The following is a 22300-nucleotide window of genomic DNA, read 5'->3' on the forward strand; positions in this document are numbered from 1 at the left end:
TTTGAAGTTTAGCTTGTAACTGCTTTTCAAAAACATCAGAGGATGCAAATTAGAGTCAGGATTTGAAAAGTATGTTTTTATACAGCAGGAATAAACACATACCATCTTCTGAAGCTGAAATCACACAAAATGTAAAAAATGTAGCATCAAAAGTAAAAACTCATCTGGAAAAAAAGTCACAAACAAGATTAAAGAAAAAATCAAGTACAAGAACAGTTAGACTGTTTGACCTCTGTGTGCACAAATTGGTGCAAGTATTGGCAGAGCAGGTTGTCTGAGCTATCTAGTAATGTGTGTCACCAGGTCACATGTGGTCTACAGTCCCCAGCCATGATGGTTTGATATGGTATCATAGTTTTTAGTGCTGGTCTATCAGGGCCTTCTGGGGTGGTGCAAGCTGGACCATACCATCCTCTCCAGGCTTCGGCACAGGAGCAGAACTGAAGGTCACCCTGGTTGAGATGAGGACTGACCAGTGACGGGATTATCCTGATGCACCGCCCCGCACACTAACCCAAATCTAATCTGCTCCCAGCCCGAGGCAGGGTTCAACAGTGGCTTGTGAAAATAAAATTCATTTCTTATTTTCAAGAAAAAAAAATCAGTGCAGTATTTCAAGTCTTGATTGTATTTGGGGCATAGAGGAACTAAAACAGCGCAATGCCATTTTTAAAAAAAATCTTAAACTTTAACAGAGCTTGTTAATCCAGACTCCATTGCTAAATTCCATCACTAATGGGCCTGTGTATGCAGTCCGCCCGCTTCTGTGTTTCTGGGTCGTAATGTAATGGTGCTTGGTAGGATTACGGCCATGGAGGCTTTCCCTGTTTAGTAAACGGGAACTGTCACGGAGGTGGATGAGACACGGTTGGTTAGAAGCATCAGAGGGGAAACTGAGGCACTGGATATCATTGCAAAACAGGCATCACAGCGGGTAATTCCTTTACATTTTACAAACGGGATTGAACTGTGGCATCGCCCAGTCCCACCGTACTGTGGGGCATGAGTGGAGCCTGCAGGTTATTACTGGTGCAGCGAAAGGGAACGTCCTGGGGGAAGGGAAGGACAGATGGAGCGGACACATGGTCCCTGTCCTTTCCTCCTCCCTCCCTCCTCCTCTCTCGCCCCCCTCCTTCACAAACGCTCTATAATCTGACCGGTCAGAGCAGGGGATGATGGGGGAGGGCATTGGGCATTCACCACCAGCTCACCCTGTCTTCTCTCAGTGCCCGACACAGAGGCAGAGCCAAAGCACACAGGATACGGGCAAAAAAAAAAAAAAAAAAAAAACCAGAAAAAAAAACCCAACCAAAAAACCCCCCCAACAACCTCAACTCCAGAGAAGTTGGATTGAGAAAAGCAGCAGTCGGATACAAGTGTTGATGCTGAGATCCTCGGTCACAGTGACTCTGGCTGGTAATCTGTGCGACAGTGTAAGGGACACAGGAGGCAATCTGTTGGATTGAGGGTGGGTGTCTCTCACACCAGGTTGTTGGGTTTATTTGATTCCCCACTGGAGGCCTTTTTGGGTGAGAGGTTTCTTTTAGAAGCTTAATCCTCAACTGTTGGAGGTCGTGAGGATGCCATCGTTACAGGTGTTTCGATAAAAACGGATTTTTTTTTCATGTCGGAGGGTCCTTGGACAAACGTAGCGGCGTGGTAAAAAAACCCAAAAAAAACAAAAAAAGCACTTGGAGAGCCAGGATGTCGGCCTCTCAGGGGATGAAGCGCAGCAGTGTCTACAACTACTTGCTCAACATGGTGGCCTATCAGGTGAGACTGGGCAACCACCAGCACAGCAAACTGGCGACCACAGTTAACCTTGGCATCAAATAGCCACCGATGAATTGAGGCTGTGGCTCTTTGGGGTTGTTTTTATTTTAAGATTTTACGTTTTTCTTACAATTCGTGCTTATTGTTGATGTCTGTCTTTATTGATTAGGCAAGACAATGTTTTTACAAAACTCATTTTCTGTTTGAGTTTTTTTTTTTTTATAGAAATGACAAAGTTGCCATTTGACGTGAATTTTCTTTTATATGTTGGAGGTTAAGGCCCAAGATTCAGAGTGGTACATCTGACAGTGACGCAGTCACAGCATACATGGTTTCATTTTGACAGGGGCACTTTATAGTTATTTAATTTATTATCTAATTTATTTGTTTTAATCTATATTTTAATTATTTAATTTTTAGTTATTTTAATTATAATTTATTTAATTTATTATTAAATTGGGCTCCCAAAATAATCTGAAATGTATAACCTTAAATTATTTGCACAAGATTCAGCTCAGAAAGAGGTAACGATGTCTACGGAGGCATCCCAAACAACCCGACTGACTGTGTGTTGGTGATAGTACACACAGGTAAATTAAAAGGGCAGATTAGTCAGTCCACCTCTGGTGGATTAGCAGCCTTCCCAAAGCCGGAGAGGAGAAACACGACACTTGTCTGTCACCTCAGAACCAACAGCCATTAAGCTTTCAACAAAAACAACAACAGAAATGTGATTTATTTACCTGGAAAAATCACCAGGCATATTTTAACGTTTAACATGCCTGCCTATTATTGTACTGAATGGTAGACAATGGTGTGTAATAACAGCAGTAAATTGACCCTAATTATGTTATCTCAGGAAAAAGTGTGAGCTAGATGGAAGGTGCTGGGTAAAAAACAACAACAAAAAGAAAAAAAAGTTTCAGCGATTGAAATATTACAAACTACCCTACCCAAAGTAAGGTGTACTGTAGACAACAATGCATGCATAGCCTGCTGGAAATGGGGGCAACAGGAGACCCTCTGCTGTGGATGGTGTTGCTGGTCATTTGAACAGAGCGGTTCTCAGTGTGCAAACTGCCTCAGCATGAAGATGATGGTCATGTACATCTGGGGTCAATGAGCTTCGTTCACAAACGACCATATGTGTTAAAGCTACATGGCTGTTAGTTTTTATTGCCTTGTGCCTTTAGTTTTGCCATCCTGCATAGATGGCATGCTTCCAGCATAAACACTCACAGATGACTAAGTAAATTTACAGAATATGGACATTAGCTGCCATGTATTTTGTCGATAATACAGGGGGAAAAAGAGACAAATTATGCTTGATTGTCTGAACATTTAGTCATTATATTGCAGTTATTATTATGCAAATTATGGTTTTGGCTATGATGACAAGCTTGCATGAAAGTCCCTTTACTGACACTAAACACCAATTAGTAATAATGTATGGATTATATAAAAAAATCATTGATATGTGGATAGTAGCTTATATGGTGTGTGGCTCCTGAAGGATGCAGGAGTGAAGCCTTTATTTGATTGAAGCATTCATTTCAGACACAGACATGAGATTTCTCATTCATTGACCTCTGATCTGTCTGTCGTCTGTTTCGTAAAAATGAGGAAAGTCCTAAAAGGCATGACACCTGCTGCCCACTTAGAGAATAACCATGTTGTTTCAGCCACAATGGCAGAAATAGCACGCTTTTAGATGAATAACAGACTGCTTATTTCTCCTAAGTGAGTGACTTTCCTCTCTATTTGATACCTTTGAAGGCAGAATCTCATTGAAGGTTTCCTAAAACTGATCTGGGTGTCCTCCTAAAAGTTCACATTCATACTGTCCCGCTCAAAGCCAGATGCCTCCTCAGCACTGAAATGCTGATATACCTCTGCACCACCCACTCAACAGCAGTCAGCCAGCGGGCCCTGAGCTGCATCCAGGAGATTATTCTGGGTTTTTGTTTTTGCCAATTTCAGGATCCCCTTGAGTCTAGAGATATTTATTAAACTTATAATTCAGCATGTGACTCTGTTAATCCTGTATTTAGGGCCCTCAAACTGGGCCAGAGGACAGACAGAAGGATTGGTCTGTCTGTAATGACAGCGATGTAAGTCCTGCCTTTATGAATGTAGAAATCAGACGCTAACTCGTCTACCATCAACATTAAGATCCCATTTCAAAACCACAAAGCATTACAGGGAATTTCTCAAACTGCATCTTTTGGCCACATGAGCCATCTGAAGACATAGCCGAGCTTAGACTATGCACCCTTTACCTAAATATAAAGATATTATCATCCTCCTGTCCTAACAAACAACAAATATGTGAACAACTGACAGCATCTATAGTATGCAGTTCAAGTTCACCTGTCTCTGATTGTGAAATCACTTACTTGGAGCTTTGCCTATAGCCTGAAAGTAACAGATCTAATCTATATAATGAATAAACCAGTGAGCTTAGACGAGGACATCTGTAAATCTTTAACCTCGATTTTTTTTAAGTTGGTCAAATACAGATAAAAAGGCGATGGTTTGAGTATTTATGCAAGTAAGGAATCCTCCTCTGTACTTAGTCTATTTCAAGGCTTTTATTTTGAGTGGTATCCTTTACAATACTGCTGTCTATTCCTTTAGCAAACCCTCGATCTGAAGTGTGTCCTGTACCCTTTTTACCAAAATGTGTTAGCTAAATTGCAGCTGTGGGACTGGAAGACGGTTGCAAGATACAGGAATTGGAGGATAACCGTCTTTATGTTATTTGCTTGGTGACTAATGACAGTTTTAAATTAGAGGGACTGTTCCTATAAATTAGGTCAAACCTCTCCAAGGTGAAACCGTTGACAAAAACAAGAAAGCTTACCCAACTGCCACTGTGGGTGTTGTATAATGGTGGACATTATTGGAATGAAAAGTAGAGAATCCCCCCCTCCTAAAATAAGACCAAAATATAGATATTGTATATTCTCTCATGGACTATTACAGGATTATTGCATCCACGTGATCAGTGATAACATCTCTGCGCTGCACTGGCATTTATATGTGAATTCATAAATCACAACGGTGCCGTGTCGGGGATACACCTCCACACTGTAATCTTTGTAATTTGCTGCCATATCGGCCTCAGTGTTTAAACTCAGTCATCTACGGGACCGTAGGTTTAATGCAGGATAAGAGGAGACTGGCGGCTGTCCAGTTCACCACTGCCCTCATCTATTGGAATCAGACCTGACCAGATGCTTTTCAGGCGCCATAGACTAATCTGATAACCCCCCTCCACACACACACACACACACACACACACACATACACACACACACACATCACCCTTCATCTCTCTTTCTTTATGTTCCAACTGGGACACCAAACACTCAGTCATCCAAGTCGGTTGCCTGGTATGAAACCAGTAACTTAGTACCAAAACTGTCTCACCCACTAATCTGAAAAAACAAGGGGATAAAGTACATCCATCTGTTTACCCCTTTTTGCTGCTATTGCAAAAAATGCTAGCCTGACTTCATTTTTCTCTCCATGTTTTTTTCTCCATATATTTTCCTCTTCATTGCTTTTGCATTATTCATCGGATTTTAATTTTTTTGTGGACTCTGTTTGGAATGCATCTTTTTCCCCTTGCAGATATGTTGCTGCTGTGGGCCTGCTCCGTGCTCGCTATGCTGTGCGTTCTGCCCACCGGTCAAGTCCTCGTCCAGCACGCGGGTCATGTACACCCTTTTCCACATCATGGCCTGTGCCGTCTCCTGCCTCATGCTGTCCCGCAATGTCTCCGAGCTCGTCAGGGAAAATGTGAGTGTCGGGTCACATGATGTGGCTTCTTCTCCACGATGCCAACATATGGGGTGGCATGGCTCAGGAGGTAAAGCGGGTCGTCTAGTAATTGGAAGGTCGCTGGTTCGGTCCCCGGCTCCTGCGGAGAGCGTGTTGAAGTGTCCTTGAGCAGACATTGAATCCTTAACTGTTCCTGATGAGCAATTTTGCACCTTGCATGGCAGCCTCTGCCATCAGTGTATGAATGAGTGTGTGAATGGGTGAATGTGAGGCATACATTGTAAAAAAGTGCTTTGAGTGGTTGGTAATCTAGAAAAGCATCATATAAAATGCAGTCCATTTACCATGCCCGCTTGCATTGTTCAAGGAGAAGCAGGACAGAATTAATATACAGTGGTGATGGGTTTATGTAAAAAAATAATAATCTGATCATCTATTGCAAACTGGTGCATACTTGTGCAAACTGTGCAGCAGTTTGAAATACACTGCTCAAAAAAATAAAGGGAACACCTAAAAACACAATATAGACCTTGAGGAATGAAATATTTCAGCTGAACATCTTTATTTATTAGACAGAGGAATGTGTTTAGAGCAAAATAACCTAAGAATGATCAATGGAAATCAAAATCATTAGCCCATTAAGGTCTGGATTCAGAATCATACTCAAAATCAAAGTGGAAAATGAGAACATAGGCTGATCCAACTTCTGTGGAAATTCTTCAAGACGATTCAAAATGAGGCTCAGTAGTGTGTGTGGCCTCCACGCGCCTGTATGCACTCCCTACAACGTCTGGGCATGCTCCTGATGAGACGACGGATGGTCTCCTGAGGGATCTCCTCCCAGACCTGGATCAGGGCATCGGTCAACTCCTGGACAGTCTGTGGTGCGACATCGCGTTGGTGGATGGTACGAGACATGATGTCCCAGAGGTGCTCGATTGGATTCAGGTCTGGGGAACGTGCAGGCCAGTCCATAGCATCAATGCCCTCGACATACAGGAACTGCTGACACACTCTGGCCACATGAGGACGAGCATTGTCATGCATGAGCAGGAACCCAGGGCCCACTGCACCAGCATATGGTCTGACAATGGGTCTGAGGATCTCATCCCGGTACCTAATGGCAGTCATGGTACCTCTGGCTAGCACGTAGAGGTCTGTGCGGCCCTCCAAGGATATGCCTCCCCAGACCATCACTGACCCACCGCCAAACCGGTCATGCTGGAGGATGTTGCAGGCAGCAGAACGTTCTCCACAGCGTCTCCAGACTCTCTCACGTCTGTCACATGTGTTCAGTGTGAACCTGCTCTCATCTGTGAAGAGCACAGGGCGCCAATGGCGAATCTGCCAACCAAGATGTTCTCTGGCAAAGGTCAATCGGGCTGCACGGTGTTGGGCTGTGAGCACAGGCCCAATTGTGGACGTCGGGCCCTCATACCATCCTCATGCATTCTGTTTCTCACTGTTTGAGCAGAAACCTGCACATTAGTGGCCTGTTGAAGGTCGTTTTGTAGGGCTCCGGCAGTGCTCCTCCTGTTCCTCCTTGCACAAAGGACCAGATAGCGGTCCTGCTGCGGGGTTGTTGTCCTCCTGCGGCCCCCTCCACGTCTCCTGGTGTACTGGCCTGTCTCCTGGTACCTCCTCCATGCGCTGGACACTGTGCTGGGAGACACATCAAATCTTCTTGCCACAGCACGCATTGATGTGCCATCCTGGCTGAGCTGCACTACCTGAGCAACTTCTGTAGGTTGCAGATACCGCCTCATGCCACCTCTAGTGGTGAGGGCACTAGCACAATGAAAAACTAACCAAAGATCGGCCAGAAAAGATGAGGACAGGCAAATGGTCTGTGGCCACCACCTGCAAATCCATTCCTTTTATAGGGGTTGTCTTGCAAATTGTCTAATTTCCACCTGGTGGAAATTAGACAATTTACCAACAGGTGAAATTGATTCACAAATCAGTGTTGCTTCCTAACTGGACAGGTTGATATCTCAAAAGTGTGATTGACTTGGAGCTACATTGCATTGCTTATGTGTTCCCTTTTATTTTTTTGAGCAGTGTAGATAATCAGAATCTTTTATCCCCAGAGACCCGGTTTCGGAATACAAAAAGAGATATGTGGTTGGAGCCATCTGTGGCTGTGATCCATCCTGTGCGTCTGCATACTGTCTTTATCAGTCCTCGAGATTCTGCTGATAATTTGCACCAGAGAGAGGGGCGAGAGAGAGAGAGAGAGAGAGAGAGAGAGAGAGAGAGAGAGAGAGAGAGAGAGAGAGAGAGAGAGAGAGAGAGAGAGAGAGAGAGAGAGAGAGAGAGAGAGCTGTTTGTTAAATCACATTCAATAAATATCCAAATAATCCCTGAAACCAGGATGCGTATGTAACCCGCACTACCTTACACCGTACATACAGGATATTTACCCACATTGTATTTTCTAGAGAAATTCCAGGACATTGTCTGTTAATAACTCAGAAAGAAAGATACACTGACAACAGACAGCTAGCGCACAAACAGACAGCCAAAAAGATGAACCAACTGACAGACAGGCAAAACCACACACACACACACACACACACACACACACACAGATAGCTAGATGGATGGATGGATGGATGATAGATAGATAGATAGATAGATAGATAGATAGATAGATAGATAGATAGATAGATAGATAGATAGATAGATAGATAGATAGATAGATAGATAGATAGATAGATAGATAGATAGATAGATAGATAGATAGATAGATAGATAGATAGATAGATAGATAGATAGATAGATAGATAGATAGATAGATAGATAGATGAACATACAGACAGGATGAAAAACAGACAGATGGATAGACAGATAGCCCAAGACACAGGGATAAACAGACAGAAGAAAAATCAATAATTGAGTCAGTTGGTGTGTGTGTGTGTGTGTGTGTGTGTGTGTGTGTGTGTGTGTGTGTGTGTGTGTGTGTGTGTGTGTGTGTGTGTGTGTGGGTCGACCTTGTTGTAAAACTGAAGCAGATGTGTTTTGTCGTCTCAGGTGCCTTTCTTTAACATGGTGTGTGACCAGGCACACGGCGGAGGTCACTGTGAGATGCTGGTGGGCTACTCGGCGGTCTACAGAGTCTGCTTCGGGACCGCCTGCTTCTACCTGATGATGGCGCTCTTTCTCATTGATGTTAAGTCCAGCCAGGACTTCAGAGCTCTCATACACAATGGGTGAGTGCAGCAAGGATTGCCGGTGTGTCAGATTTTATGGGGGAAGAGAACGAGGAGAAATCACCACCCATAATGAGAAAATGACTCGCTGTGCTAGTAACGTGACTTCAGGCTCGGAGGGACAGCATTTTTTTGTCTTTATATCTACACAGGTAGCAAAAAAAAAAAGAAAAAAAAGATAAACGGCCTAAGACAGGATTCTACGTGAATCACAATATGCGCATCTAAATCACGAATGACTATAAATAACAGCACTTTTCTCATGTGAGAAAACCACACCACTAACCCCTAACTCCGCCCAGATGCCTGTCTTTCTTGGAATTGGTCTTGCGCAGGGCGCAGGCCCAGGGAAGACTTCTTTTCCTCAGCTGCAGATCCTCGTTGCTGTGTCAGTCGTGGGATGATCTTGAAGGAGTCCAAGTTACCTTTTGTCAGTGTTTAAAAGGTATCTGGTCGCTTTCTCTTTCTATGAAAACTGCGTGGCTTGCAGGAAAATTAACTGGTTGTAACAGCGGATTAGCAGATGAACAAGACAGGTTGTTTTACAATAAAACCGGGCCAGATGTAATGTAAAGAAAACGTGGTCCTTTGTCCTTTGCCCTGCATGAAAGGGGTATCTCTTGTGCACATGGAATCCACCGCCAGAGAGAATGTCAGGACAAAATTGCGTCACCACTTACAGTACTACAGTATGTCTCTGGCCAATTACCCCGCTCTTTTTGAGCCGTCGCAGTCGCTGCTCCACCCCCTCTCTGCCGATCCGGGGGGCGCCCCGACCGACCAGAGGAGGCGCTAGTGCAGCGACTAGGACAAATACCCACATCCGGCTTCCCACCCACAGACACGGCCAATTGTGTCTGTAGCGACGCCCGACCAAGCCGCAGGTAACACGGGGATTCGAACTTGCGATCCCGGGTTGGTACGCTAAAAACAAAAAAGGAGGGGGGGAGGATACTGTTAGAGTGAAAGGTGAGAAGATGGGTGGAGATTATCTGTGAGGTTGAGCAGGGAATTACAGGTATCATGGGGAATATGGGCTACGGAGAGGGCAGCCCATACACAGCATAACTGACAACACGGCTCAGTCGGTGAAGAGAGACATGGGACACACATTAGGCTGATGATGTGCCTGGCTTTAAGGTAGAAGACATTACCTAGTTAATATGCCATATTCAAAATCTTCTGACCGTGTTGGAAAAAGCGTGTGTGTGCGTTGTGAGAGGGTAAAAGCAAAAACAGGAACAAGCAAAGCTGCTCTCATCAAAATCTTGATGTTGAAAATGACTGGCAGACGCCAGCGATTCGATGAGTTGTGGCTAGACAGAGAAATTTAAAAATGAACTCACACACACACCACACACGCGCGTGCACACACGCACATGTGTGTTCTTCCTGTGTTTGCGTGGCTTTTTTGGGAAATTGGCCGTTTGGTAGGTGTAAACATGAGTGACAATGTGTGGAATTGTGGAGTTTTGTTTCCATCAGTGCATTTTTATGCAACTTTTATAAGAATTTTCAACAATAAGAAACTAAATGAAAATGGCAAATTTCTGTAAAAAAATCCTAAATATAGCAAAGAAAAGTTTACGCTGTCGTAAGGTAGAAAAGTTAGCATGTTGATAGAGAAGAAGCGATAAAGTGAGATGGAAAAAAGCATTTTCAGTCAAATCCATAATTTCACAAGTCAGCTTCTGCGCATTTATAGATCAGCAAACCTCGAACTGATATAGAAAAAAAAATTGAGTGCGATAGTGTGTGTGTGTGTGCGTGTGTGTGTGTGTGTGTGTGTGTGAGTGTGGAGATATGCATCATACCCTAACTCATATATCACGATATGAATCATACACTAACTCGTATATCGCGATATGGATCATTCTCTAACTCATATGTCGTGATATGAAATGTACTGTGAACCTTATGTCACGATATGCATTGTACCCTAACTCGCATATCATGATATGAACCATACCCTAACTCATATAATCACGATATGAATCGCACCGCGACTCGTATGTCGCGATATGCATCGTACCCTAACTCATATATCACGATATGTATCGTGCACTAACTGGTATATCGCGAATAACCATATTGTGTATTGTGACCCATATATTGTGATATGAATCGTACCTTAGCTCGTATGTCATGCTATGAATCGTACTCTAACCCGTACGTAGTGACATGAATCGTATTGTGGCTCATGTGTCTCGATAGGTATCGTATTGTGAGGTCCTTGCCAATAGTCAGCCCTGTATCACATGTCTCAATCTTTGACCACAGAGGAAAGAGAACGGCACAAAAACCCATTCAACAGAAGTTGCAGAGTAACCAAAAAATAAAATAAAAAAATTAACAGGGGAAAAGTCACATTCCTGCCATGACTAATCACTATTAATATTATTATTCCTTATCTCTAATTATCCATCTCCGAGGGTATTCAGAAGGTAATAATAATGATAATAACAATGATAATAAATTAAACTTATATAGTGCTTTTCTAACACTCAAAGTAGCTTTACAATAAACGGGGTGAAACAAGGCAACAGATAAACATAACACAGACATACAGGGGTGGATGGGAAGGGGGGCTACGAGCGGGCAAAGCGGGAGCCACACATGACGCCAGCAGTACTCTCCCACTTAGACAGATACAAAAGGGGGAGAAAAACAAACATCATAAATCACATAAATCACGGATGAAAGCAAGATGAAGGTACTGTTGCTGTGAGGGTTTTACCCATCTGTGTAGCTGGGCACAAATTCAACATGATCTTTTAATGTCTTTCCACAGCCTTAGGATGAAATTGGGATATTGTCATATCATGACACACAATTTTGGTGTCTGAATGAATGATAATGAGAATCTATGATTTCAAATTTCTCACAAAATGAGGTGTGAAATATTTGAGCGAGTATTATTCGAAAACTAGTTTAGGTTTGATGTTATACTTTACATTACCAAACAATTCAACATGATGAAACACAGCTGGATTCTTAAACGTGTGGTTTTTATATATGTAAACAGATATGGTGATATATGTTGCTATCATGTGAAATCTGCTATGAGTATTGTGATAGTGATATTTTCCATGTCGCCCAGCACCAGTCTCAGCCTGCAGGCATCGTTTTACCCGTCTGCATCACAAATGGCACACAGGAGAGACAAAACTCAAAACAACAATAAATTCACTGCATCATTCAACAACAACAGTGACAAATACACACACACACCTTCTGTTCCCACCATATCATTGGAACTGCAAATGGCATTGACTTGCGAGTACCTGTGAGCCAAGCTCTCAGGTTGACTGCACATGTTGCACAACAAATGTGAAGAGCCCATGGTTTCTCTTGGTCACTCGCTACGCTATTGCCTGAAGAACATGTGCATCAACATGCATCCAAACAGCATCTGTAAATGTGAGCAGCTTTTGTAGCCTGTCTGCCAGCATCTAACCTGACTAAGAATGCCCAGGCACGCCTAAGACAACAATTGTATAGTACCTACACATGCCCAGGCATGGTCGGCCTGACCAAAACTACTTGCTTTGTGGGCAATATAGTAGTAGACTTAAAATATGACAGGAAATCACAAAAATAGGTTATATCTACAAAACGGTATGTGATATGTAAATTTTGAGGGGATTTTCATAATCAGCAGCCCAAAATCCATAAAACACACCCAAAAAAGTTCATGAAGCAAAATCTTCATTGTCCAGTGTTACTGGTTTCATGTTTTGAGGGCCTTGTTTATTTTCAATTACAAGACAATGATAGAAGACACTGATAGGCAGCATCAGTTGATAATCAAGATGAAGAATGGTCATCTCAATCTGATATTCAACTGATACTGATATTGTAGCGTGTTAGTATGACAGGGTGAATAGGAGGGTTTTGAGAAAAAAAATAGACTGAAATAAAAGAGAGATTATGGATTTGATCCGTCATCTCTTGAGTTACTGGCCCTGTCCATTTGCACTGCATCTCCCTTTGCTGCATCAACTTCTTGAATGGGGCCCAAGTCAAACCTACAATCCCTTGATGGCAGGTCCAAAACATCTGTGTAATTACCTGGAATACATTTACATGGAGATATTTAATCTATTTCTCAGGCATGACTCTAATTCAACCCAGATCAATCTCTTCTATTTGAGGGAGTGTAGTATTTTCACTCTCCACTCACCTGACTTTAGCCTGGTTGTCTATTTTAAGATCTTTGTTATCGCACTTTCCATTGCAGCAGTGTTGATTAGTGCAGTGACGTGGCGGGGATTAGGATCTGAGAGACTGGATTGCTGTCCTCCACTGGCATAAATCTGACCGTAAGAGTCTTATCAGGGCCACGGTGAAAGCTCTGGGTCTTTGGCAAAGGTTACTCATACTCTTGGGTCTGTAGGCTGTCTGGGAGGTTACTCGTATTTGCTCACTAACGGCACAATTATATGTCTACGTTTAAGTGACATTTGATAAGCACTCTCTTCAATCACTTACAAACACACTCATGCAGAAAAGTCAACAGAGCTGTTAATAAAGTTTGCCTCAACATATAGAGATGTACATAGGTAGCCTGTATATGCTGTACTTAGTAAGTAGATCATCTGATGGTCTAAACTTGACAACACACTAATGTCCTTGTCCCTCTTTGATATGTGGAAATATAGGTTTTGGTTTCTGAAGTTCATCACCCTTCTTGGAATGTGCACTGCTGCCTTCTTCATCCCCACTGAGTCCTTCCTGCATGGTGAGCGACTAAAGCAGTGATTCGTGGTCTATGGGGTTGGAGATGACTCAGTAAGAATATGTGTTGAGTGAAAATCAATGTGGCTAATATCTTCATGTATGCTCAATAATGCAGGTAAGAAAATCTCAGAAAGTTGAATCACTTCATCTGGACACAATGTTTGTCTCTCAATAAACATTGCATCCATATGAAATGATCCAACCTTCTGTGAAGGTGGCTAATGGTGATAATGCACTTCACCTGATTTCTGCTAGAGGGCAATGCAGACCCAGTTATAATTTAAAAAAAGTAGTTAATTATTGCACCATAAATCCTCATTGGCAGGATTTCAATTTGTTTAGTAATAATAAATCGCATTGTGTTACAAGTCTGATATCAGATCTTTTGTGATTTATACAGCTCTCTCTCTCTCTCTCTCTCTCTCTCTCTCTCTCTCTCTCTCTCTCTCTCTCTCTCTCTCTCTCTCTCTCTCTCACACTCTCTCTCTCTCTCTCTCTCTCTCTCTCTCTCTCTCTCTCTCTCTCTCTCTCTCTCTCTCTCTCTCTCTCTCTCTCTCTCTCACACTCTCTCTCTCTCTCTCTCTCTCTCTCTCTCTCTCTCTCTCTCTCTCTGTTTTTCTCTCTCTGAACCTGCAGTGCCTGAAACTGATGACACATTAAAGATCATTCTTTTTTGTTTCTCAGCTTGGCATTATGTAGGTGTGGTAGGAGGGTTTGCCTTCATCCTCATCCAACTCATCCTCATCACAGCTTTTGCGCACACCTGGAATAAGAACTGGTGAGTATAAGTCAGCACGTACATGCGTATACCAGCCCTGTGGAGCCTTTGGCACACAGACAGCACCTTGGCTCCACATCTGGAGAAGTGGTTCTCTGTCTTTTTCACCTTCTCTAGACTGGGTTCATCTGCTCAGCAATGCTGTTTAAATTATACAAAGCTACGATAACATCTGTCCAACAGAAAGACTCCCACAAACTTATTTCTTACCCGATCTTACTGGCTGGCTTTCTTTCTTTCTTTCTTTCTTTCTTTCTTTCTTTCTTTCTTTCTTTCTTTCTTTCTTTCTTTGTCTGTCTTTCATTTCTGTTATCAGTCATCATACACTCATTTGTCCCTCATTTTCTTCCTCCCTTTTCTACTTGTCAACAGTCCAATATCTTTTTTCTTCTTTCTTGTTGTCATTTATCACTCAAACTCATTCTCTGAGAGCTAGCTTGCTCCCAGATGTTATTCACTGGCCCTCCAGCTGTTCTTTGTACTGCTGTGCTCTGAGACACTCTCAGTAACCTTTGACTTTTGGGTTAGACATGGCAGAATTGTGGGTAAAACCCATAAAGAGGCTTTCCTTCTGTCTGGGGCTCTTTCAAGGCACACAGAAATATGAGGGGGAAAATCACTCCACTTCCCTCCAATATCCAACTTTCTCTCCCGTCAGGGGATGTTTGGGTCAAGGGTGCTGTGTTTAGGCTGCATTCAGTTCATCCATTCTCTAAACCCATTAAAAACAATTCAACATCTTTGGGTCTGGAGTCTGGCCCAGCAGATATTTAGCAGATGGTAGGGAGGCACCCTGAATAGGTCACCAGTACATCACAGAATCACAGTCAGACATTCACACACTCACTTTCCCACTCATACCTATGGACAATTTAGATTCTCCAATTTATCTGACATGTACACTACCGTTCAAAAGTTTGGGATCACCCAAACAATTTTGTGTTTTCCATGAAAAGTCACACTTATTCACCACCATATGTTGTGAAATGAATAGAAAATAGAGTCAAGACATTGACAAGGTTAGAAATAATTATTTGTATTTGAAATAAGATTTTTTTTACATCAAACTTTGCTTTCGTCAAAGAATCCTCCATTTGCAGCAATTACAGCATTGCAGACCTTTGGCATTCTAGCTGTTAATTTGTTGAGGTAATCTGGAGAAATTGCACCCCACGCTTCCAGAAGCAGCTCCCACAAGTTGGATTGGTTGGATGGGCACTTCTTGCGTACCATACGGTCAAGCTGCTCCCACAACAGCTCAATGGGGTTCAGATCTGGTGACTGCGCTGGCCACTCCATTACCGATAGAATACCAGCTGCCTGCTTCTGCTCTAAATAGTTCTTGCACAATTTGGAGGTGTGTTTAGGGTCATTGTCCTGTTGTAGGATGAAATTGGCTCCAATCAAGCGCTGTCCACTGGGTATGGCATGGCGTTGCAAAATGGAGTGATAGCCTTCCTTATTCAGAATCCCTTTTACCCTGTACAAATCTCCCACCTTACCAGCACCAAAGCAACCCCAGACCATCACATTACCTCCACCATGCTTAACAGATGGCGTCAGGCATTCTTCCAGCATCTTTTCATTTGTTCTGCGTCTCACAAACGTTCTTCTTTGTGATCCAAACACCTCAAACTTGGATTCATCCGTCCACAACACTTTTTTCCAGTCTTCCTCTGTCCAATGTCTGTGTTCTTTTGCCCATCTTAATCTTTTTCTTTTATTGGTCAGTCTCAGATATGGCTTTTTCTTTGCCACTCTGCCCTGAAGCCCAGAATCCCGCAGCCGCCTCTTCACTGTAGATGTTGACACTGGTGTTTTGCGGGTACTATTTAATGAAGATGCCAGTTGGGGACCTGTGAGGCGTCTGTTTCTCAAACTAGAGACTCTAATGTACTTATCTTCTTGCTCAGTTGTGCAACACGGCCTCCCACTTCTTTTTCTACTCTGGTTAGAGCCTGTTTGTGCTGTCCTCTGAAGGGAGTAGTACACACCGGTGTAGGAAATCTTCAATTTCTTAGCAATTTCTCGCATGGAATAGCCTTCATTTCTAAGAACAAGAATAGACTGTCGAGTTTCAGATGAAAGTTCTCTTTTTCTGGCCATTTTGAGCGTTTAATTGACCCCACAAATGTGATGCTCCAGAAACTCAATCTGCTCAAAGGAAGGTCAGTTTTGTAGCTTCTGTAACGAGCTAAACTGTTTTTAGATGTGTGAACATGATTGCACAAGGGTTTTCTAATCATCAATTAGCCTTCTGAGCCAATGAGCAAACACATTGTACCATTAGAACACTGGAGTGATAGTTGCTTGAAATGGGCCTCTATACACCTATGTAGATATTGCACCAAAAACCAGACATTTGCAGCTAGAATAGTCATTTACCACATTAGCAATGTATAGAGTGTATTTCTTTAAAGTTAAGACTAGTTTAAAGTTATCTTCATTGAACAGTACAGTGCTTTTCCTTCAAAAATATGGACATTTCAATGTGATCCCAAACTTTTGAACGGTAGTGTATGTGTGAGGACCGTGGGAGGAAACCCTCACAAGTGCTGGGAGAACATGCAAACTCTACACAGAAGGAGTGGGTTCGAACTCAGGATCCTCTTGCTGTGAGACAACACAGTGCTAACAGCTTAGCCATCACACCACCTATCCCACTGTATTCCCTTTTTAAATATCTGTCTGCCTTTGTTTTCTGCTCATCCACACAGAGTGGATATCAGCTTGTGAGATTCAGCGATTCACTCCTCTCCTCTTTCTATTCAAAGGCTGACTGGAGCAGCAGAGAACAAGCGCTGGTACCTGGCAGTGATGTGTGCCACCCTATTTTTCTACACCATCGCCACCATGGCTTTCACCTTCATGTACAAATACTACACCCACCCCATTGCCTGTGAGTTCAACAAGGCCCTGCTGTGGACCAATCTGGGGCTCTGTGGGATCATGTCCTTCATCGCTGTCACACCCTGTGTACAGCAGAGTGAGTGGCACACACACACACACACACACACGCTCTATTTCTATCTCTCACACATACAAATTCTCTCTCACACACACACATAGCCCATCTGTCTTTTTGTATGTCATCTATACCGAGCAGCATTGGCGATTTTAGACTCTTTAGGGGTGTTCAAGCATTCAAGCATCCTAAATTTAATCTCAGCAACCCTAAAAAAAATATAATAATGATTATTGTTATGGGATCATCCCGTAAATGGAAACCCTGCTTCCTGTGTGGGAAGATGGCGTGTATTCGCGTTTGCAGCAGCCTCAGCCAGTACCGTCCATGCAGTGTCTTTGTCCACATCTGTATCTTTTATTTTCGTTTGATGGATGGGAGAGCTGGCGCAGGATCAGCTGGGAGAGCGGGGCAGGCTAAGCTAACTGTTAGCCCATGCAGACCAGCAGTTCCGATAACACCAAGGGCGCTCTGGCGACGGCCTCACCTGGTGTTGACTGTGGTGTTTTTGATGTCGTTGTGAGGAGTGCGGGGAGGTGTGTCGAGAGTGTCTGGCTGGGAGAGCTGGCACTGGATAGCCTGGGAGAGCTTTGTCTGCTTTGTCTGGTGGGCCTGGGGACCACGGCCCCTGCCTTGAGCTGCGCCCGAGGAGGAAACATTGAGGACGGTCTAACACGACGCAGAAACGGGGTGGGCTAAGCTAACTGCTAGCCCATGCAGACCGGCGGTTCAGACATTCATCTTGGCTGGCGTTCGTTCCCTTGGACAGTGTTTTTTTTTTTGATGTATGTGTTAGTTTGGGTATGTGTTCTTGTAGTTTTTGTACGTTTTTGTCTTTGTGTTGTACTGCTGTGGGCTGGGGGAAATGGCATGTCATTTCATTTCATGTACGCAAGTGCATGAAGTGAAATGACAAAGTGTTCCTGATTCCTGAAAGACATGATCTGTATTGAACTGATATGGGATGTGCCCTTTTCTCTATTTTTGAGACTCAATTCAGTACAAAGCTATGGGCGAGAAATATTACTGGTTAGACTATTAAGACAGGGTGATTTGTATAAGAAAGAAGGAAAACCCCCTGCTCTGTTATCCCTCAGCCTGTCTGGCATGTTATGTTCCACTTGTGGTGACCCACATCTATATAACGAGAGACATTCACCTAAGAGGACGGTGTACCTTTAAGGGAAGAGGCGAGGGGTCAGATAATGCACTTCCGCTTTCGGTTCACAGTTCAGTGTCGTCGAATGTATGACATGCTAAGTTGGAGCTAGTAAACTACCTCGACTACGTCTACTCTCACGTCTCCTGTCTCGTTGTTTTCTAACTCCACATTGGTGACCCCGACGTGATCGAACTACTAATACGAGTATGTCTGACAACGAAGACGCCGGGAATAATGCTGCCGCGGTACCCGCTCCCGACGCCGGTGCTAACAACATGGCTATTGCTAACGCTAGCATTTACGCCGCTAATGTGAAGCTACCTGACTTTTGGCAGCATAATCCACGGCCGTGGTTTCAACATGTGGAAGCCCAGTTCCAGCTGAGAGGGATAACGCAGGATGCAACGCAGTACTTCCACGTAGTGGCGGCGTTAGACGCATCGACAACGGCGCGAGCAATGACACTCTTGGAAGCTCCGCCAGCTGCTGGCAAGTACGATGCTATAAAGACATTCCTCCTGAAACTATTTGAACTGTCGGAGCTGGAGAGGGCAGACCGTTTACTGTCCCCGAATGGCCTCGGCGACGGCAAACCGTCTGAGTTAATGGAAAAAATGCTGTCTGTGCTGGGATCGGCTGATCCGGCCTTTCTTTTCACACACATTTTTCTGAGGCAGCTCCCCGCACCTGTACGCACAGCACTGGCCAGTTCTCCTCTCGCCGCCTCCAAGGACTACCGTTCTCTGGCTGCTGAAGCAGACAGGGTTTTCCTGGCCAACCGGCAACAGTTTGTGCATGCCCTGCTACCCCACAAGACCGCCCCACCACCACCTGTGTACGACTATATGGACACCGCGGCTGCGGTGACAGCCCGCCGCCAACCTGACGACGGGCTCTGTTATTACCATGCCAGGTTTGGGGCAAAAGCAAAACGGTGTCGCAAACCCTGCAGTTACAGGGTTCAGGGAAACGCCAAGGCCGGCGCTCGTTAACGGCTATGGGCGCCGGCCGTGACTGCAAGCTGTTGTTCATCAGAGACTCCTTGTCGGGCCGGCGGCTGCTGGTTGACTCTGGCGCTCAACGCAGCATACTACCAGCACAAGCTGTGGACACGATGACCGACAGTCACGGCCCCCAGATGGACGCCGCCAACGGCACGTCCATTCGGACGTACGGTATCAGACATGTGGACGTGTGTTTTGGCGGCCGACGTTTCGGCTGGGACTTTGTGATGGCTGCTGTATCCACCCCGCTCCTAGGTGCGGATTTCCTCTGTGCTTTCAACCTGCTGGTGGATGTTAAAAACTGTCGCGTGATTGATGCCGTCTCTTTTGCGTCATACCCCTGCACGCTTGGGGGGGCTGGAGCGCTGTGCCTCGCTAACACTCTCCACCGGGGATCCATACCAACGCCTGCTCGCAAATTTCTCCGAGCTCACCACACCCACCTTCTCCTCGGCGGTGGCCAAGCACGGCGTGGAACATCATATCACCACAGTGGGCCCCCCAGTTTACGCCCGGGCCCGACGCCTCGACTCGGCCAAGCTCGCAATAGCCAGGGAGGAGTTTTCGACTATGGAGCACCTCGGCATTGTCCGCCGTTCTGACAGCCCGTGGGCTTCCCCTCTTCACATGGTTACTAAGGCCGATGGGGGTTGGCGCCCGTGTGGGGACTACCGTCGCCTAAACAATGCCACGACCCCCGACCGGTACCCCATACCGCACATACAAGATTTCTCTACCCACCTGGCGGGCGCTGCCATCTATTCCAAAATCGACTTAGTGCGGGGGTATCACCAAGTGCCGGTCCACCCACTGGATGTCCCAAAAACGGCTGTCATCACACCCTTTGGGCTCTTTGAGTTCTTACGTATGCCTTTCGGCCTTAAAGGGGCGGCGCAGACGTTTCAGCGCCTTATGGATTCTGTGCTCCGCGACATGCCATTTTTGTTTGTGTACTTAGACGACATCCTCGTGGCCAGCGCGTCGGCGGAGGAACACATGACGCACCTCAGACAGCTGTTCGACAGGCTCAGCGAACACGGCCTCATCATCAACCCAGCTAAGTGTCAGGTTGGGGAGTCGTCCATCACCTTCCTCGGGCACCACATCACTCCACAGGGGGCCGTTCCCCTCCCTGCCAGGGTTGAGGCTGTCACTATGTTCCCCGGCCCCCGCACTGTACAGTCGCTGCAGGAATTCCTGGGCATGGTGAACTTTTATAACCGTTTCCTGCCCCGTGCCGCCCACATCATGCGCCCCCTGTATGCCCCCCTCCCGTGGTTATACGTTCCTCCTCACTATTGTGGACAGGGCCACCAGGTGGCCAGAGGCTATTCCCTTGTCCTCCACGACGGCAGCAGAGGTAGCACGGGCGTTCATCGGCTGCTGGGTGGCCCGTTTCGGCACGCCTGGTGACATCACGAGCGACCGGGGCTCCCAGTTTACCTCGGAGCTCTGGACGGCGGTCGCTGAGCACCTGGGGGTGAAGATCCACCGCACTACGGCGTACAACCCGCAGAGCAACGGACTTTGTGAGCGGTTCCATTGGGACATGAAAGCCGCTCTGCGGGCAAGCCTCACTGGCTGCGACTGGATGGACCGGCTCCCGTGGGTGATGCTTGGCCTGCGTTCGGCCCTGAAGGAAGACTTCCAGACCTCCTCCGCTGAGCTGGTGTATGGCCAGCCCCTGCGGGTTCCGGGGGAGTTTCTTCCGGATGTTATGGCTCCCTGGTCGGCCGTCTCTCACCTCAGTGCGTCCCAGAGCGCTGCCGGTGCCTTCGCTCCCGTTCCGATGTCTCAACACTGCCTCCCCCGGTCCTACGTCCCCAAGGATCTGCCATCGGCCAGGTACGTCTTCATTAGGCACGACAGCCATCGATCCCCGCTGCAGCCCCCATACGACAGGCCCTTCCGCGTCCTGGAGGCGGGGGATAAGAACTTTGTGGTGGACATGGGGGGCAGGCCGGAGCGGGTCGCTATAGACCGTCTCAAGCCCGCTCACTTGGACATTGGGGAGCCAATACAATTGGCCCTACCCCCGCGGCGGGGGCGCCCTCCTAGGTCGGCCCCGGCACCTGCCTCTGTTCCTGCTTCGGCCCCGCCTATGGCCCGGGTTTCGGCCCCATCTGTTTCCCCTCCTGTGAAGCGCAGCCGTTATGGCCGCAGGGTCCGCCCCCCGACTCGTCACCTGTTTTCCCCGTGACTTTGCACTATGTCATTGACTGTTCTGTTGTAGAATCTATTTTTATGTTCATGACTTGCACTTTTGCTGTTGCATTGTTTTTTGTAGGTGAATTCTGGGGGGGCCTGTGTGGTGACCCACATCTATATAACGAGAGACATTCACCTAAGAGGACGGTGTACCTTTAAGGGAAGAGGCGAGGGGTCAGATAATGCACTTCCGCTTCCGGTTCACAGTTCAGTGTCGTCGAATGTATGACATGCTAAGTTGGAGCTAGTAAACTACCTCGACTACGTCTACTCTCACGTCTCCTGTCTCGTTTTCTAACTCCACACACTACCCAAAAAGAAAATGTGCTTCTCATGAGTTGGTCTTTTATTTTTTTTTATTTATTTCTGATTTTTCCCTTTTTTCTCCCAATTTAGTGGCCAATTGATCCCTATTTTAATTCAAACACCAACCCTCGTATTGCATGCGTTCGCCAACTGCATCTCTCCGGCCGGCAGTCTCGAAGGAGACGCCTCCCCACTTTCGTGACAAGGCGAATCCAAGCCGAACCACTGTTTTTCCGACACACACAGAGACGCATTCACATGACGAACACAAGCCAACTCCGCCCCCCTCCCGGAGACAGCGTTGCCAATGATTGCTGCTTCATCGAGTCCGGCCATAGTCGGATCTGACGAGACCGGGGCGCGAAC

General features: G+C 45.6%; 1 protein-coding gene across 1 annotated transcript in view; it reads left to right on the top strand.

Moving 5' to 3' along the window:
* Nucleotides 1-1644: 1644 nt before the first annotated feature.
* The window catches only part of serinc4 (serine incorporator 4), a 29960-nt gene continuing 9304 nt past the window's right edge, over nucleotides 1645-22300 (top strand). The window contains exons 1-6 of the mRNA XM_056279126.1: nucleotides 1645-1773; nucleotides 5410-5577; nucleotides 8593-8771; nucleotides 13433-13512; nucleotides 14196-14289; nucleotides 17064-17275. Coding sequence (XP_056135101.1) covers nucleotides 1705-1773; nucleotides 5410-5577; nucleotides 8593-8771; nucleotides 13433-13512; nucleotides 14196-14289; nucleotides 17064-17275 — 802 coding nt within the window. The 5' untranslated portion in view covers nucleotides 1645-1704. The remainder of the gene's footprint in view (nucleotides 1774-5409; nucleotides 5578-8592; nucleotides 8772-13432; nucleotides 13513-14195; nucleotides 14290-17063; nucleotides 17276-22300) is intronic.

Source organism: Lampris incognitus, chromosome 4, assembly GCF_029633865.1.
Source record: "Lampris incognitus isolate fLamInc1 chromosome 4, fLamInc1.hap2, whole genome shotgun sequence".
In the NCBI taxonomy this organism is placed as follows: domain Eukaryota; kingdom Metazoa; phylum Chordata; class Actinopteri; order Lampriformes; family Lampridae; genus Lampris; species Lampris incognitus.